Source organism: Spermophilus citellus (genome assembly GCF_964194105.1).
Source record: "Spermophilus citellus genome assembly, chromosome: 10".
Classification (NCBI taxonomy): Eukaryota; Metazoa; Chordata; class Mammalia; order Rodentia; family Sciuridae; genus Spermophilus; species Spermophilus citellus.
The window spans coordinates 79,632,576-79,651,318 of record NC_138197.1 but is presented as its reverse complement, the minus strand read 5'-3'; the positions used below and the strand labels follow the sequence as shown (position 1 = coordinate 79,651,318).

General features: G+C 39.7%; 1 protein-coding gene across 2 annotated transcripts in view; it reads left to right on the top strand.

The window, feature by feature from the left end:
* Positions 1–4,387: 4,387 nt before the first annotated feature.
* The window catches only part of LRIG3 (leucine rich repeats and immunoglobulin like domains 3), a 45,456-nt gene continuing 31,100 nt past the window's right edge, over positions 4,388–18,743 (top strand). The window contains exons 1-3 of one of the 2 annotated variants that reach the window (XM_081309683.1): positions 4,388–5,234; positions 10,766–10,837; positions 11,027–11,101. In XM_081309683.1, the coding sequence (XP_081165809.1) occupies positions 4,990–5,234; positions 10,766–10,837; positions 11,027–11,101 (392 nt within the window). In that variant the 5' untranslated portion in view covers positions 4,388–4,989. The remainder of the gene's footprint in view (positions 5,235–10,765; positions 10,838–11,026; positions 11,102–18,743) is intronic. The other variant, XM_081309682.1, reaches the window with a different exon arrangement.

The following is an 18,743-nucleotide window of genomic DNA, read 5'->3' as shown; positions in this document are numbered from 1 at the left end:
CATTATCTGAGGATTTTTGTGCTTTTCTTCCTCCTTCCCCTTATCTCTTTCCCCTTTTCACAGTTCATGGGTACACAAACTGTGTCATTCATTGTAATGATAAAGCAAGTACTGAGTGTTTAGCTTTCATTCTTGTCCTTGGATGTTAAAACTGACAGCTTAGCACCTCTATTACTTTTTATCTGTGAGTCATTGGCCTTGCCAGCACTCAAGATAAGAAAGTCTCACACTTGCCAGGGGCAGGGGGAGGAAAAAAAAAAAAAAAACAGGAAAACTAAAAAGAGCACAGGGGTTGGGCTATATTAACCACAGAATGGATGGTAGGAGGCTGTTTTGAAATTGGATGGTACTTTTCATTCACCAGAACAAAGTTATAAGTGAGAAACTGTTATCATTTAGGCACTTTACAATGGTGAAAGTCCATTTTCGCCTACCAGGTTAACCATTGTAAACCTTTGAAGGAGTGGGGAAATCCAACACTTTATCTCATTTTAATTGAAATGTTAAATGACCATCAGTCAAATTGAATTATCCTACCTCACAATAAATCTTTATTCATGAGACATTAGCCACAAAAACTGAGAATCGAACACTGTACCAGTTGTGTGTGTGTACGTATATGTGTGTGTGCACAAAAAATATATATATCATCAGAGGATCAACAATACTACACTAAGCCTGTTATTTACTGATAAAGTTTGGAAAGAATCATAATTTTATGCTCATTTTCTGTTTTAATTCATTTTATGCTGTTTTCACAGAATATCTGAGACTAGGTAATTTATAAATAACAGAGATGTGCTCTGTCTGGACGTCTGGGAAGTCCAAGTCAAAGGGCCTATATCTGGTGAAGGTCTTCTTACTGCATCATCCTTAATCGAAGCAGGAAAAGTAAAAGTGAAAGAGAAAAGAGGAATGGGACCAAACTTTTATAACAAACCCACTCCTGTCATATTGGCATTAATCCATTTAGGAAAGCAGATCCTCCATGATTTCATCACCTCTTAAAGGTCTCACCTCTCAACACTGTTGCATTGGGGTAAAGGATCCAACATGGGAATTTGGGGAAACATATTTTTAAAAAATCATAGAGCTTTTTTCCTCTGTTGAAGACTATCTTTCCTGGAACACCACCTTCATTTCTGTGTTTTGTACACTCTAAAGGAATCAGCATAAGGCTTTAAGGGGCCTCAAAATTAAGCTATTCAGTCCTCATCTACCCAAATATATACATACCCAGTAGAACTGCTCTCTGTGCTTTGGTTCATGAAGGATTTGGAAAGTCTGTGAAAATATTATCTTGATTTACCATTTCCACATAGGATAGCTCCTCTTTCTATTGACTACAGGGTTAAGAACGTATCGAGAAGGAGAATAGTCACATTTAATGTTTTATCCTGCCACGTCATTCCCTTTTACTTTCTCAATAACAACATGAACTTCTGGGAAAGCATAAGCCACAGTCATAAAGCATTGTTTGTTGATGAACCCCAGTTACTTTCAAGTAGAACAATTTTTAAGATTCTTGTAAAGCAGTCTGTGTGAAGAATTCTTTATATATATATATATATATATATATATATATATATATATATATATATATTCTTTATATATATATATATTTTTTTTCTCTCCAACTTCATGTATTTCGTGTTTAATCCTCAATGCAACCGCATTGAGAGGCAGGATCTTTAAGAGGTGATTAATGTCATTATTGCAGGAATGTGTTAGTTATTGTAGGAATCTGGTCCTGATAAAAGAATTAAGTTCCACCCCCTTTCTCTCTCCACCCAGGTGCTGCCTTCTGCCATGGTATGATGCAGCAGATGTGGGTCCCTTGACCTTGGACTTCCCAGCCTTCAGAAGTATAAGAACTAAATCTCTGTTCATTATAAGTTCTCTAGCTGCAGGTGTTCTATTATATCAGCACAAAGTGGACTGAGACCTCACTTTTATTGTTACCATTGTTTTGCCCTCATTTAATTTGATAGTGTTGTTTTAGTGATTAGCTTTAAAGGTTATTACTCACTCTTCAAATTCATTATCATACAAATGAAGTTATTTTCTTGTTGAGCTCATATTTGGTTTACACAATATTTAGTTTAATTGTGTAATTATAGATATAAACCGGTCTGGAACTACTGTAGCTCAGCACTTGACTGGTAGGCGCATACACGTAAGGGTGGACCAGGGAGGGGCTGATCGCCTCTAGATTTCAGCAAGTCATAGCCATCAGTCAGCAGGCCTTACAGTGGGAACAGAGGGTGACAGCTAATCCAGTGAAATGAAAATTGGAAGTCAAATAAAATAGTTTTTATTGTATTCTCAATATACTGATTGAGAAACTAAATCCAGTGAATTCTAGATGCACTCCCAGTGCACTGGAGGGATGGTGAAGCAAGACTTAGGGACATCTTTCCAAAGAAAGGATGCTCAAGTAGAAGTGTTGGATCAAGCAGAAGAGAGACAGTGATCTGAACCAAGGACACCACTGGGCAGAGAGCAGCAAGTAGTTTCTAGAGTAGTTTCTAAATGATTTAAATACGATGAGTTTAAAGAGGTAAGTAGAGGCCAAATACAACAAAAAGCTGCCTACATTACTCTGAAGAATTTGAACTTTACTCCCAGGACAATGGGAATGGGTGAAAGGAATTAGGCAGTTGAGTCACAGGCTCAGATTTGAACTTTACGGATATCACTTGACTGCATTGTGGAGAAAGGGCTGGAATGCCAGATAGGAAGGAGGCTGTGGCAGTAGTAGAAGCAAGGGCTGATGGAGGCCTTAATTTGCATAATGTCTGTGGAGATAGAGACAGGATACATTTAGGAGCTAGTTTCAATAGGACTTGCTAATTGATTGGATATGGAGGTGGTGATAAAGAGACAAGGGTAACTCTTAGGTTTGGGGGACAGTCATCTGGATAAAGTGAGGTATCATTCTTCGAGACAGGAGAAAAAGGAGTAAGTTTCATGGTGGTAGAATATAATTCTACACATGCCATATTTGAGCATCCAATTTGAGATGACCTGTGGGTAGTTGAATACATATACAAAAAGAATTTTCTTTAGGAGAAAAGATCTGGATGGGAAATATGGATGTTGTAAATAGCAATGTATAAATGTGAGTTTGATTGATGGAAGAGGATGAAATTATATATAAGAATGTACAATAGGAGAAGAAAATGAGCCAAATGGTGGAAAATTTCTGATTACCTATGTCATGTGAGTGATGTCTCAGGAGTAAGTCATACTAATGCTTACACATAATGGCATAATGACATGTGTATAATGACATCTTTTTTAAAAAGCCTCCAACGCACTATGGCTGACTTCCCTTATGTGAAATAAGTGGGTAATACTGAGCTGAAAAGTGCGTAGTGTGACTACCATTCATCCTGTCCACTTCAAAGCATGCAAAATTATAAATAAAAACTGATATACTGTCATAAGTGTATCATATTTGTACATTATCAAAAAAGGTGGTGGGTTTGATACTAGTGGTAGTTGAAAAGAAAAGGACCAGCTATCTTATCTAAAATAAGGTGTGTCAACTTCAAAGCAAGTCTTTTCCTTTCCCTGAATGGTATTACTTATACAGTGGTTTGTTACAATGGAAATCAGTGGATACTAGAGTGGGGGTTAAAGTCTCAACTCCATAAGCAATCTCTCAACAGCAACCTTTAAACAGTCCCAAGGACAGACATCCTTGGTCAGGAGCTTAAAATAAGCTTCCAATTTTTTCTTTTGCCACAAACAAATTAGTAACCTCCTCTGGTTCTATTATGTTGCCCAGAGAAAGAAGGGTTAGCAGATGATCTCCAAGGTCTCCATCAGTTTCAACATCCTGTGGTTCTAGTCACCTGAAAGATTAAGTCAGGGCTGAATTCACTAGGAAGTTTGAATGCCTGAATTCATCCTATTCAGCTCTACCCACCAAAGGCAGGCAAGTACTTTTAGCCTGGTAGCATTCTCAATCAAGATTTGTCACCACTCAAAGACCAGGTAGACTAAGATGCATATATTAAGTCTTTCCTCCAAGGTCCTAGTAAGTATTACTGTGATTATTTTATTATTCCTGGCTATTGCCTGGAATCTATGATTGTCATCACAGGTTTATTAGAAGAGCATTTCCCCCAGCTCCATCCAGAGCACTGAGGGTGGCTATTTGTAATTCAATATACCATTTCCAAAACCACAACTTTCACATTTTTTAAAATTCTTTTTACATTTGGTTCCAATGCAGGGGTGAAAAAAAATCGGTATTAAAATTAGAAGAACTTTATTTTCTTCAAGATCATTGTTTTATTTGTGAATGGTAGGATAACATACATTTCTTTAATTTGGAATTGAAGAGTTTCTTGATAACAAAATGAAGTTTACTCCCAGAAGTTTCCCTCAATACCTCCAACTCTGAGAACTAGCCTAGTTTTTGCTCACTTGTTTGCGCACTCCCTTTAAGCCCTTCAACTCCATTTGATATATGGTTCCCAGGACGTAGTGGAGACTTCTGGCTGGAGAGGCTGGAAAATGTAACACCAAATTTCCTACAATCTCGCTCCACTTTCTCCTGAGTCCGGCCCCCGGCTGGAGCCTTGTTATTGTCACGTGGCCGCGGGGTCGCCCGCGGCCTGGCGGGCCAATGGGCGCACGCGGGCCTTGCCCGCCCCGCCCCGCCTCGTTGCTCCGCAGTTCTGGGACTTTGTGCTTCGCCGCTTGGAGGGGGCGAAAAAGTTTCTTTGCGGGCAAGCTTGCGGACGCTGCTCGGGCTACAACTCTGCCACAATTTGGCGGTACTTTTCTGTTTCTGTCCTGCTGCTCCGGGGCATGAGAGGGCTTTGGTGCTAAGAGTAAAAGAAGTTTACCTGGGAGGTCGAGAGAGGAGCACGCGGCTGGAATCAGGGCGTTCACTCGTGGCTGGAAGTTTGTAACCGAGCCCGAGTTCGCGCCGGCTGCGGAGCGCCTGGCCGAGCTAGAGGCCGCGGGACCACGATGTGCACGCCGAAGCTTCGTGCGCCCGCGGCGGCGCTGGGACTGCTGCTGTGCGCGGCGCTGGGCTGCGGGAGCCCGGGCGAAGGCAGTCTTCTTGGCGGCCGCGGTGCACTCGGGCAGCCCTCGGAGGTTGCCGCCGAGCGCCCGTGTCCAGCTCCTTGCCGCTGCCTCGGGGACCTGCTGGACTGCAGTCGCCAGCGGCTGGCTAGTCTTCCCGAGCCACTCCCGTCCTGGGTCACTCGGCTGTAAGTATTCTTCCCGCGGACGGAGGGGATCGGACCGCTCGATTGCGGAAAAGCGGGAGACAGTCAGGGCCTGGTTGCGCCCTCTCCCAGGGCAGCTCTTACTGGCCCAGGCCACTAGCGGCGCTTGGTGGGGGTGGAAAAGGAGCTGTGGGGCCTCAGTCTCCTTCCTGAGTGCTGCGCAGGTGGGCGCTTGGGGCGCCCCACCCGGCGGCTGGCGGAGTTGGGGAGGGGACTCGGGCAATTGCCCGAGCCAGACTTCTAGGAGCTCCTGTCCAGGCCCAGGAGGGAGAGGTGGCAATCTACACGGATGACCGGAGTTTTGCAGTTTTTCCTCCGAGTTTGTGTGGGAGAGTGGCCCAGCTTTACCTTCTGACTGGTTCTGTCCCTGTTCCTATTTCCAACCAGTAATTTCACTTACTACTTTGACTTGGGAAGCCCCCTCAAGTCACTGCTCAAGCTATGGCAGACTTACCCCATGCATAATTTCGCATTAGCTAGCTGTGAGTTTACCTTCTGGGCCACACAGTGACCCGTTCTCCTTTCGCTAAGAAGTTGGGTGGTAAGATTGATCAGGAGATGTGGAAAGGAAGACACTAGATTTTTCAGAACCAAGGACGTGATTTCTGTGGTCTCTCACAGCCGATTTAGGGGAGAATGCAGTGTGCTCTTATGCAAGTTTTTGTATTTTCGCTGTGAAGTCTGAAAATCTGAAATCACTGCCAACTGCACGGAAGAAGGAGAAAGAAAATGAAATTTAGTTGGAAATACTGGTCCTTTGTAAACGTTAACCCTTTGTTTCTCCTAGTCCCCAGTTTTGTTAAAATTAAGAGTTCTGTAAAATGTAACAACCCCCCTCCCCCCAAAAAACCTTATTTATTTATTTTTAAAAATCGTTATCTTGTTTAAAAGAAAGAATATCTTAGACTCTTTATAATCTTAGATTTGGGCCTAGCAAAATTGCCATGGAAATTTTCAGTTCTTAAACAATTGTAGCAGACTTTCCTGTCATTGTAATAATCGGTTGAAGGTTTAGTTAGGTGGTTTAAGAAATTGTGTTTTTACATCATTGTGCTAATCTAAATTCCTTTATTTGTATTTAGAATTTTAGAATTGTTGAATAAACCTTAATTTAATACGAAAATAGATTTAAGGAGTGTTGGGGTGGTATTTAATCGCTTATCATGGGATGTCTTACTTAGTAGTTTTTATTACAAGTGAAGAAGGAGATAAGGGCCTTAACCCAAAGCAGGAAAGACTTTCAATTAGTTGTGGCTAATTCCATTCAATTGCCTCTTGTGGAGGTCATGCTGCTGCATTCATGAAATGTGAATGGCTCTATTGACAACATATGGAACTGAACATTTGAATGACTGGAGAGGTGAACACCTATGAATAATAGAGGGACTGGAAAGAAAATGAAGATAGTGCTTCCTAGAATGTTTAGAAATGCTTGGATTCAGCATCAGATCTAACTGTATTCAGTAGTTTTTCAAGGACAAGTGGGCTCTTGGATCATGCCAATGTGCAACATACTTTTTGTGAATTTAGATGTCACTAAAGAAATAACTGTGTCTCCTTGCCTTTGATTAGAAGTTGAGTTGAACCAAAAGGAGTTCGATACCTAGTTAAACATTGTCTTTAAAGTAGCTGACCTAATTAGGATTTTGTTTTGCAGATAATTTGGTGGCACACTAAAAACAAATTACAGTTTATTTGGTTAGCACAGTCTTTAATTACATTTCCGCCAGCAGTAAATTGTCTCAATACAAGTCCACATTCCTTAAATGTATGTGAAAATAAGTTCCACTTGTATAAATAAGCACTTGGTCTGTTGTCAGACGCCCTGCTGTGATCACTCATTGAACAGCCCTGTCATTCTTGTACTTTTGTGTCTTCTAACCATCTTTGTAGGTGTCACCAAACCATGTGGTTGAAGTTCTTTATTGTAAATGTTTCTTTTGTTTGTGCCTAAAGCTCTGCAGCTGTCTTCTTCACCTTTGAAAGAAGAAAAAACAAACAAATGTGGAAATGAGTTTTACCTTCTCTGTTATTTGGCATATTGGAATAGGAGGTGTAAGAAGATGCTACTTAATTTTCACATGATTGAAAAAGCTCTTAAGTAGATTATGGAAATAAGTAGAAAAAAGGATATTCTTCGACATGTTTTATCTTCCCTTAGGCAATTGAAATAGTAAAAGTTTGTCTTGGGACTAGCTTATGAAAGCATTGTTCAGAAAAAGCACAGTGGTCTATTTTTTGTTTCATGTATATGTGAATATGTATTTTCCCCACTTGAATCAGTTGAAATTCCAACTATTCAGTTGAATAGTTTGAGTTACACAATAATAGTACTGCACTTAGTTCTACTTTCAAAAAGTAACCCCTAATAAATACTTTAATGAAAGTGGCTGTTAAAACAGTAACGCTTTGGAGCCTTGCTCTGGAGTTTGTGCTTAACAGAATTCTGAACCTAAAGAAAACTTACTGTTTGAATGTTATTTAACCAAAAGAGGGAAAAATTGCTGATGAGAGCTTCCAAGTATTACTACTTTCCCACTGAAGTGTCAGAATTATTTATTTTATCTCGTAGAAAAGTTTGGGTTAGCACCACGGCTCAGGCAAAAGCCAGAAAGGTAGATTTTGCTGGAGTGACTCCTTGAGTGTTGGCCTGTTATAAATCTTCTGGTCCATACTAGAATTGGGGGTGGGGTAGAGGTAATAGTCCTTATAGTTTTCACAGCTGTTTTTCTATATTTTCCAGACTAAAACTCGAACATAGCCGGCTGATTTATGAGTCACTTTGGATCAGTGTCTTAAAACAGCTACAGCCTGGCTTTTTGTTTTTCAGCTTTCCAGATTTCTGCTGAATTAGCAGCCCTGCAGGCCCAGTGGGATTGATTAAGAAGCTCTGCTGTATTTGCATTTTAAAATTTGACTTAGAAGTCAGATTCCTAAATGCTAAAAGGAAGAAAATGAGAGCTGGAACCACATGTTGTAAATTAATTATTTTCATATCTACTTATTTGCTTGCTAATATGCAGGAAGAGAATCTTCTCTCTGTTGTGTAAAAAGAGTTTGAGTTTTGAGGATTTGGTTCTGGGAAAATAGTTAACACTTCTCTCCCATACCACCTTTCCCATTTGTTAACTTCACTACAACATTTTTTTTTTTTAGAATTAATCTACCCTCCTCTTTGAATGCTTTATGTTCTGAGTTTAACAAAACACAAGAATTGTACAATTGTGAATCTCTCCTGAGTGATGTAGCCATACAAACAATGTAAGGAAAATTTAGGAAAATGTGACATCCTTTAACTGAAAAGTAATCATTGCTGAAATGTAAACTATATTAAATCTAAATTTAGGTACATTAAATTTTCATGGCTTTAAGTATTTAGCAGTAAAAGTCACTTACAGGGCGATTTTTTTCTTCTCCCACATATAATGTGGTTTTAATAGCACACAAAACTCAAGCATGCAAGTGTGTTGCAATAACTGAAATATTTAAGTTTGCCAGCTCCTGCTTCTGGATCAGAAATGAGTGGTTCCCTGCATGTGCCCTGGTCTCTGAAGGTAGTTTCTCATTTTAAAGGTCTTTTGTTTGAGGATCTCATCCCATTACTGGTAGAAAAAAGTTAAGCACTCAATCTCATTTCTCACAGGATTGCCCTGTGGAATAATCCTAACAATGAAGTGGAGAGTGCAGTTTCAGTTTTTTTAATTAAAAGGAAAAATCACCTGTATTAAATGTAAATGCCAGATTGGTTCCCCCTTTGCTTTTAAAACTGGGAAACAATGGGGGAATGCAGGTTCAATGTTCCTGAGTTATGTCAGTTCAAATGAGACTCTCTGAGGATTCTGGCTGCCTCCCAGGTGAAGGACTCCTTTCCTTGGTTGTTTTTTAAGCCATGTGGGAAATCTGGGACTGTCTGGGGCGCTAAAAGTACACAGGTTTTGTTTGAATCCTAACGTGAGTTGTTGGGCTCAGGGTTTCCTTGATGAACTCCAGATGGACTTGGGCCGGACTGTGAGGGAAAGTGTCTGGCTCCAGTCGGTGGTGAGCATGCACAGCAGTGGTTGTAATTGCAGGATTTTTATAGTTTAAAGACTGTGCCAGATTTTTTTTTTTTTTTCATGTTATAACTCTACCAGAACAAATCTACTCATGTCTGTTACTGTCTGGTAGGTCTTTAGGCAAACATACTTGGAATAAAACCTTTGCAATTTTTTTTTTTTCTTTTAAAGGTGAAATAGAGAAATCCAGGGTTACTCAAAATAAAAACTTGGAAACTGTGAAAGGATCTCTGATTTCTAATTGTTAACTAGGCACCAAGTAACACTTTTCTTCTCTCTGTTTTTAGTTATTTATTTTGGGAGAACATACTTATGCATGTAACATAGTTCATGCTTTTTGTTCAGTGGACTTTAGTTGTTGGAAAACTTTCCTTATTTAAAAAATCTTAAATTTTAAACACAAAGAATTAATTTAGGAAGAGCCAATTTACCTCTTAGAGTGGGGCCCTTGTAAGCCATACTGCTGATCAGCCCCATTTGCAGTATCAGCTCAGCCATTTTATTTTCATTACACCATTTTGAAGGCACATAGTCAGTGTATTGTTGGAACATACTGGGACTGTAGTCAAGCAATTTGCCAGATTTCGTTTCGAATTTTGAATCGAAGTGACAAGATGAATTCCTTGGACTATCATGTATGTAGGAATTTGTTGTTTTTATATTAGGATTGATATTCTGTGAAATTGTTACTAAGTTAGACTGGGAAACACTAAGTTTGAGTGAGAAACACATTCATTTTAGTGATTTATTCTATTCACAGGTGCTTGTACAGTCTGCTTAACTTTGTTAAAAGATGGTCGATGTGATCTAAATTATATGTTAAATTACCAGATATTTAGATTTGGGGAGCTCCAGAAAGCAGAGGGTTCAGGTGGTTTTGTACCCTTTTAATAGACAGGCATGGGTGCACACATACACACACACACACACACACACACACACACACCACAAAATTTTAATACAATTTTGTGCCTTAACCAAAACAAACAGTTTTGGGTGAAAAGCAATTTCTGTTTTGTCTGACTGTAATAAAAACATTGATACTTAATTTTGTGATAATAAAAAGGTTTGTATAGAAGCTATAGTTTCAGCAACCTGCCTAATTAGCCATTTTTCATGAGCCATGATGTCACCATATCGAGTTGGGAGTGGGGACTTGGGAGGGTAAAACAAAACTACCAGTTCACAAAAGATCTGTTCACCATGTGCCAAAAACATCTCTTAAAACATTTGTGGGTTTAAAGTATTTGAATCTGCCGGTTCTTAAACTAATTTTGTCCTCTAGAGTTTGTATTTTTTGAGTTTGGGTGCCGTCTAGTTTGTGGCCAGAGTGGACCAATTATTTCTTCAGTTGTCACTCGGGTTGATAGTGTCACTAGTTCATAAGCCCACTCTGTCTTGCATGTTGTTGATCACAATTTTGGTTTTTAGAAACTAATAATTTTCATTTTCTTAAAGGGACCTAAGTCACAACAGATTATCATCCATCAAGGCAAGTTCCATGAACCACCTTCAAAGCCTTCGAGAAGTGTGAGTCCTAGTTACTTTTTGTTTGAGATTTGCATAAACTATATTACCTTTTCACTGTATGAACATTTGGATTATAATAAATTATTTAAAACTTTGAACTTGGAAGGAATTTTTAAATAATTTATTAAGTTTTCATATCTGAATCACAGATGACCTAATTAGCCTCCACCCCTTTTCTCACATTTATAGGAAACTGAACAACAATGAATTGGAGACCATTCCAAATCTGGGACCAGTTTCAGCAAATATTACACTTCTTTCCTTGTAAGTGAATACCAACAAAATTTCATGTGTATGTAAGAGCCATGGGTATTAGATGTTCCATGGTTCATGTGGGCTAGCGTAAAGCTCTTAAGAGCAAAGTATGAATATTTCCTCTAGGATATAATAAAGAAGGATTCTTTAACTTGGTTAACTTATTTTTCAACCTATAGTGCCACTTCTGAATCTCAAGTGTCCATGTACTTTCTAACAACATACTTTATGTTTTGCTGTCATTGTTAAACTAGTTGGTCTTCAACATACAAAGGAGCCCCATAGAGATGTGTGTTTGATGACATTCTCTATGTTAGGATTTTAATTCTGGTGTGGCTCAGTGGTTGGCATGGAATCCGTGGATTGTGGATTACATATCTCCTAGTGGAGAATGATTAGAATTGTTTTGTGAGGATACTTGAGAGTTGGTGGTAAGGCATTGAGGTTCCCTTTTTAAAGTGAGGCAGCTGCAGTGGAAGGTCAGGGTTTAGAAACCTCAACTCGACATATCAACTGAGGCAGTGAGAATTAAATATGTAATTGAAGTTAGAAACATCATCACATGTTATTTTGCAAATAAGAGTTTTCAAATACAATTAAAATTGTGGTTTTTTGCATTTTTGTAGAGTATAAACATATTTATATCCATGTATTGAGGTAGATTGTAGAATAATTTTTGATTTTTGAGTATTTAAAAAGTAGCATTTAGAATGCTCCTGATTTAATTTCTTAAATTAAGTAATTTACCATCTTAATCTTGAATAATTAAAAAATGTATTTGTGCCATTGAAGCTAAAAACATGTTCCTTCTTTAAACACCTGAAGAGAAAAATCACCATTGTTAGTTGCTTCTGGTGAAGGTGTTGGGAGGGTTGAAATTATACAGTAAATTTCAGGAAAGCTGTTCAATTAATTAAAGTGATCACTACCCAATTGCTTACATCTGGTGATTTATAGAGGTTTGTTTTTACTGAGGGCCCAGGTCAGCCAAGTCACGGTGCAGCCGCTGTGTCTGCTTTCTTCTGTTTGAATAAGAACTAAGTGACATTGGATACTGATGTGGTTTTTTCGAAGATCAGAAACAGAAAGGAATGAAAGAAAAAGCAGTTGGTATTTGACAAACACTGAGTCTAAAAAATATTTTTATGCTAGCATTAATACCCATTTTCTTTGTCTTTTACCATTGCTTAAAATATTGGAGTCTAAAATGGAATCTTGGTTTTGTTATCTCACTAGGTATTCTCCTTTGGCCAAGGGAGCTTTTTAAACCTCACTTGCTTTCCTGGTCTTGTGTTTTGGCAGGTTCTGTCAGCATGCTTAAGAGGGCCTTGAGGGTCATGGTACACTTCATTGCCGAGGGGTCTGTGGGGCCAGTTTGTAGCCTGGATGGGGTGAGGAAAATAGTGTGTACTTTGGCCTGGCATAGAGTCGGAAGCCTAGAGCTTGGGAGGAAATTAGAAAATTCTATTGGAAATAAATAACAGTGGTTGTACCCTTTAAGGCTGTAATTTGGAAATAGAAAGCCAGAAGAGCATATAAAAAGTTAGAAATCGTCAAAATTTGGATTTTTGTCCATATTGTTTTTATTTGTGTTTGGCTTTAGCAAGAGCTGTGTCAAATCAGCCTGAATAATCTCACTCTTTTTCCCCTTAATCTGCTGCAGTACATCTGACCAGTGATTGCTTTGTTCTCATGTAATGATAGAACCAATTACTAACTAGATTATGTAGACTCTCCAAGAGTAATTTGTAGGATGGGCTTACTCAGGCAATGTGGAGAGTGAAAATTTATTTTCATACATATGAAATATCTTGAGGAATTTTACTTCTGGTTGTTTCCTTCTACCAATGTTTAGTTTTCTCTTGCAGTCTCTTGGATATTGCAGAGCACAACCACTGTTTCTAAAACACTAACCGTTTCCATGTTCTATTGCTTAGGCTGAAACATTTTCTTTTTTAAAGAAGAACTTGAAAATAATCAGAGCTGGATATCAGTATTTAAATACATCTCTGAAATTTTAGGGAAAAAAAAAATCTACTAAACCACATGACATGACTCAGATTAGATACTTGGTGTAGCGTCACAATTTAAACCCATATTTTTCAAAGGAGTTTCTGAGACTGTTAGACCCCTGTGTTATCAAGTTTTGAATTTTTTTTTTTTTTTTCTTTCTGTTGTCTAGAGGAAAACTTTTTTTCTGGGTTATTTACACAGGTTAAATAATTTGAAAACTTGTGTTAAAAGGAAAAATTAGCTGAATTTTCAGCATAAGATTTAATATCCAGGCTTCATTCCATTGCTGCCTTGTGCTCTCTCAGCTGGAGGGCCTGGATACAGAGAAGACTGTACCTGATAAGATCTCCCTCTTAGTCGTAGGAACCAGGAGCTCATATCTTGTCAAATGATATACTAATGTCCAGAGACATTCAGTTAGGGACTGGTTCTGGTAACATCGGGGAAGCCTAGTAAAATGCCAGGCACCTGGGATGCTGGTTGAACATGCTCATGTACAAAACCCATCTCTAACCTTTTCAGGGATCTTTGAGAATATAAAAGACCTGAATAGACCTGCTTTCCTTTGAATCCCACACAGAGTTGCCTCAGAAGTCAGCCCCTGTGCTAGGGGCAAGGCATGACTTGTGTGTGTCCTTGTTTTTCTCTCACAATTTCATGACTGTGGCAGGATGGTATTTTTTAGGTAAAGAAATGAAACAGTCTTGGGAATGAACATACAGTGAAACAGTTGACCTGGCATAAGTGAGCCAATTTTACTGATATGCTAGTTTTGGCTCTGGTGGCCCTCCAAATGTGCTCATTCAGTGGAAAGCCATTGTGACATGACCTGCTCAAGCATTGGGCAGTTTTGAAACATGTAGACCTGGGTTAGGGAAGTTTGAGTTTGTGACTTGTGCAACATGATTGTTGAATGAAAGAGGCCTTGTTGGTTATTAAATAGGTGAGTTGGGTCTTAGTTGTGATGCTGATGGTTTATATAGTACTTCCCAACTTGCAGACACTTGTCTGGTTTTGAAAAGTGTTTAGGTCAGTAGCTGTCAAAGTTTTACCTGGAGTGCTTGTTAAAAACGGAGCTGGGCACTGTGGCCTACCCTGGTGAGTCCCAGTGACTTGGGAGACTGAAACAGTAGAATCAAGAGTTTAAGACCAACCTGGGCAACTTAGTGATACCTGTCTCAGAAGAAAAAAAAAAGTGGGAGGAGCTGGGGATGTAGGTAGAGCACTCCTGGGTTCAATCCCTATTACAACCAAACACACACACACACACACACACACACACACACTCACAGAAGAAGGGGAAAAAATGTAGATTAGTAGATTCCCTCCTAGAGTTTCTAAATCAGTGGGTTTGGGTAGGGCCCAGGTTTATTCATTTTAAAGTATTTGCCCTTCCAGTCTGATCAGCTATTCCATAAGAATTTCTGAAATTACTGATAAGGTCAGTATCACAAATAACCGTTTTATCCTTATCTCTTATCTTACCAGGTAGAACATTTCCTCCAAGTCTGTCATTTTCTTTATAGCCTGTCATTTGTCCAGAGATGACATTGTTACCCTTTTTGGGGGGGGGGTCATTATAAATACTGATTACCTTTGCTGGTAGCCCTCCAAAACGTGCTCATTCAATGGGAAGCCATTGTAGAGATTTTAAGCTGTGAGACCAACAGTTCTGGTATTTGACAGTGTCACTCTGGCCTTGGTATGGAGAATGGCCTGGAGGTGGCAGGAGTGGGGAGAAGGGGGCAGAGGATTGAACCTATGCAACAAGAGTGGTGTTGGCCCCATTCTACAGTGCTGCTTTGGTCACATAGAACAGTAATTAAAGCAGAGCTCAAGTCAAACAGCCTGGTATTAATTGCTGGCTCCACGCATTGTTAGTTTTGTGACCCTGGGCAAGTTACTTTCTTTCTGTTTTTCCTCAGCTTTAAAAGGAGAATAGTAATAGTGCCTATCTCACAGGATTATTGTGAAGATTCAGAGAGAGGATACAGTAAAGCCATTTGGTACTCACTGAGTGCTCAGCGACTGAGCCATGACGGTGGTGATGGAGACGATTCATTCAACTAAAATGTGTTGACTCCGTGTTGTGTGCCAGGCTCTGTTTTAAGTGAAGAGCAGTAATGAAAAACTGTGAAATTTCCCTTCTATCGAGGAGAGAGAGAAAAACAGATAGGCAAACAGACTTTAAAAGGAAAGATGACTTCAGTCCATGATAAAGGCCGTGAAAAGGGATTAGAATGCTGTGGCAGATGTCCTTTGATGTGGTCAGTGAAGGTGAATACTGAATGCTGACCGAGTTCCACCTTGTGCTGGTCATAGTTCTAGGATCAGAGGAGGAGTGAACAGAACAGACGAAAATCCCTGCCCCCAGAGAGCTGACCTGTTGGAAGGAGGAAGGCAGAAAACACCTGGTGTGATATCAAACCAGGAAGTGTGAGGAGGGTGTGTGGTCACAGAGGGCTCCCAGTTGACCGCCCTGCTCCATTGAGGCCCACTTTGCCTTGTAGACCAACTCATATATAGGCATAAAATGATATTGCTGCTGCTTTTCTCCTCTGCTGCATTGTGAGGCCTCTGTGGTCGAAGTTCCTTTCCTTAATGCAGGTGTGTGGCATAGTTAGTTAATGCTTAATGCATGAATTAAGGAATATTTATAAATATTCATATGCATTTAGGATAATTCAGAGAGATCCATGTACATTTAGTCTAAACCTGTGACTAAAGATTTACTATTGGAGACTGTTCAACTATGCATACTTGGTAAAATAATAATAATTATAAATTATTACAATAATACTGGTTGAAAGAAAAAAAAATGAGAACAAGAGAAGTAATTTCAATAACTCAAGGATTCACCTCACCACTCGAGCAAGAGAGAAACCTGCTCTGGAGTATGTGGGAGGTGGGAAATCAGAACCCCTTTTCTCATTTGTCTTTGTAAGTTTGAATGTCTCAGCTCACTAAGGGTGACTCTGGTATTCAGAAATACGGCTTTCATAGCACATGTGCCCTTCACGCTTGTGGACTTCTTCATCAGGTCCTGAACTTAAAAATTCAGAATATAATAAACAATGATAAAACACATAGTCTTCCCCTACAAAATTGATCTGCTCCCACTCTGAAGGCAGCTGGCCACGTTGGATTCATGGAGCGTGGGAGGGAGAGTGTCGAAAAGTGCTTGGCTGTGTCCTGAGGACTTCAAGGGCACGCTGATGATAGATGTTTCCCCTTGTCTGCTGACCTTGGAACCTAATGCATGTGAGATGTGATTCTGTCACTTCATGTGTCTTCTCGAATGGAGATGCTTTGAGGAGGCAGGAAAGTATAAAAGTGGTGCTCTTCCCTCAGATCTCAGGCAGTTTGTACACTACTGAGAACAACACTGGGTGGCAGTGGTGGTGGGGAATGGTATTCTGTGTGGTGTGAACTTGTTTGTAGAATCATGGGGATTTTTCTTTCAGTTTTGAAAGGTCTACAGATGTAGTGCATGTAGTTTCTAATGGCATTTGTCACAGTTTGTTCCAGTGTAGGACTCACATCTGACTGAGCTCTCTCTCCTCTCAGCAGCCCAGTAGAGTCCCAGGCACAAAAAAAGGTATCCATTAAGAAATGAGAGTGAGGTTTATTCAGAAGAATGGACAAGAGCAATTGTGGGCCCTTGTGCAACAGGAGAGGGACCTGAGCTGGGAATTGGACACACAGGTTTTGGTCTTGTCTCACACTAATGACCTCTCTGACCTTAGGCAGACTTAATTAACTCTTCTTTGTTTATCTGTACTGTCTGAGATGTCTGCCCATCTATCTCCCATGGTTCCGGCAGAGGATCAAATGGCACGTGTACATGAAAGGGCTCTGAAGGGTGTGAGCGGCCGCAGCTGCTCCAGTTGCAGTGTGGTGGGCTTGGCAGAGGAGCAAAGGATTGGGGCAGGGGGCCAAAATGGATTCTTGAGTGGAAAGGCCACAGGAGGAAGACAGGGTTTAGAAATCATCCTGGCAGCAGTAGATGAATTAACAGGAAAACTTTTGCTTTCTTTAACTGGTTAAAAAACAAAAAAGGGGGAGCACAAAATTATAATTAATAATAGCAATATTTGTAGCCTAAGTCTTGTATCTGTAAGGTATATTTTGAGTTGCTTAAGTGCCCAACAATAACATTAACTATGCACTAGAGAACAAAGAAAAATAGGCCTTGATCTCTGCTCTTGTGGGGCTCCGAATAGTGAGAAGACAGATGATAAAGACATTCTTGTCCAAGTGAGGTGAGGTCTAGGGTGACGAAGGATTTTCAGGGGTGTGCCAGTGCATAAGATTTTAGAATGTAGGGATGGGAGGGCAGGGAAGGTCTGGAGGAAGAAGGAGATCTAGGAAGTCAGTAGAATCAGCTCATGAGGCTTCTGCCATGCTTAGGTGATTTGCAGTTTGGAGGAATCATTGAATTTTTATGGTTTTTTTTTTTTTTTTAGCAGAGCAATGAATTTACACAGTTTATCACAGAATATGATTTTCTTCTTTTATGGAGATAGCATTAAGGAGTGTTCATTTACAAAATCAAGTGCCATAATGTGCCTTTGAGAATTAACAATTATGACTTGCCAAATACTTGTTACCTATAAATCCCTAGAGTTGTTCTGTACCTTGAGCCCTGTAGTGTGCTGGGCCACATACCTTTTTTTACCCCACAAAGGGAAATTGGCCATGGGGTGGGAGTCATATGAGTATTGACTTCTGAGTGAGGGGGGAGGGTACAAGTTGAACAAGTGATAGAAATCAGACTGCAATACAGACCGCCCCGACTTAGGATGGTTCAACTTAGGAACTTTTGATATTTCAACTTTGTGATGGTGTAAAAGTATACCCATCCGACGATTCTGTTTTTCACTTTCAGTACAGTGTAATAAATTATGAGGTAATCAACACTTTATTATAAACACCTTTGTGCGAGATGGTTTTGCCTCTCTGTAGGCTTGTGTGCATGTTCTGAGCACATGTAAGGCAGGCCAGGATGAGCCATTGTGTTCAGTAGGTTGGGTGTACTATATACATTTTTGACTTACGATATTGTCAGCTTACATGTTTGTTGGGATGTAACTGCATCTTAGGTGGAGGAGCATCTCCATAGTTAGTTACCTACTCTGCCCAGCACCATATTAAGTGAGAATTTCATCTAAAAGTAAGCATTTCTCATTACACTCCAAAAATCAGACTATTAAAGAAATAGGTTTGGGGGACACTGATATAAGAAATGGTTGCTTGGTTTGTGGCACTGAGTTTATTTAAATTATTCACCAAACTGTCTTTATAACCTTTCAAACAATATTAATTATTTTAATAGGTTCATAGCTCAGAGATAAAGTTGTATATAGGGAAGGCTGCAAGTATTATAATACTTTCAAGTAAGGATATATATTTGAGTAATTTTGTGACTAGGCAGTACAGCCCAAATAGTTGTCTTATCCAGTACTTTTCAAGTCAATATTTGGAAAGAGTTCACCAGTTTGTTGTGTTAATTCAGGAAGTTGGGGAGCAGATTTGCTAGAATTAGAACTTAAGGTTCTGAGGGAGTCAAAGTACTTTGTTTTGAGTAAGTGGACACAAACCATATCCTGTCCTTGCCCACATCTGGGTAAGAGGAACC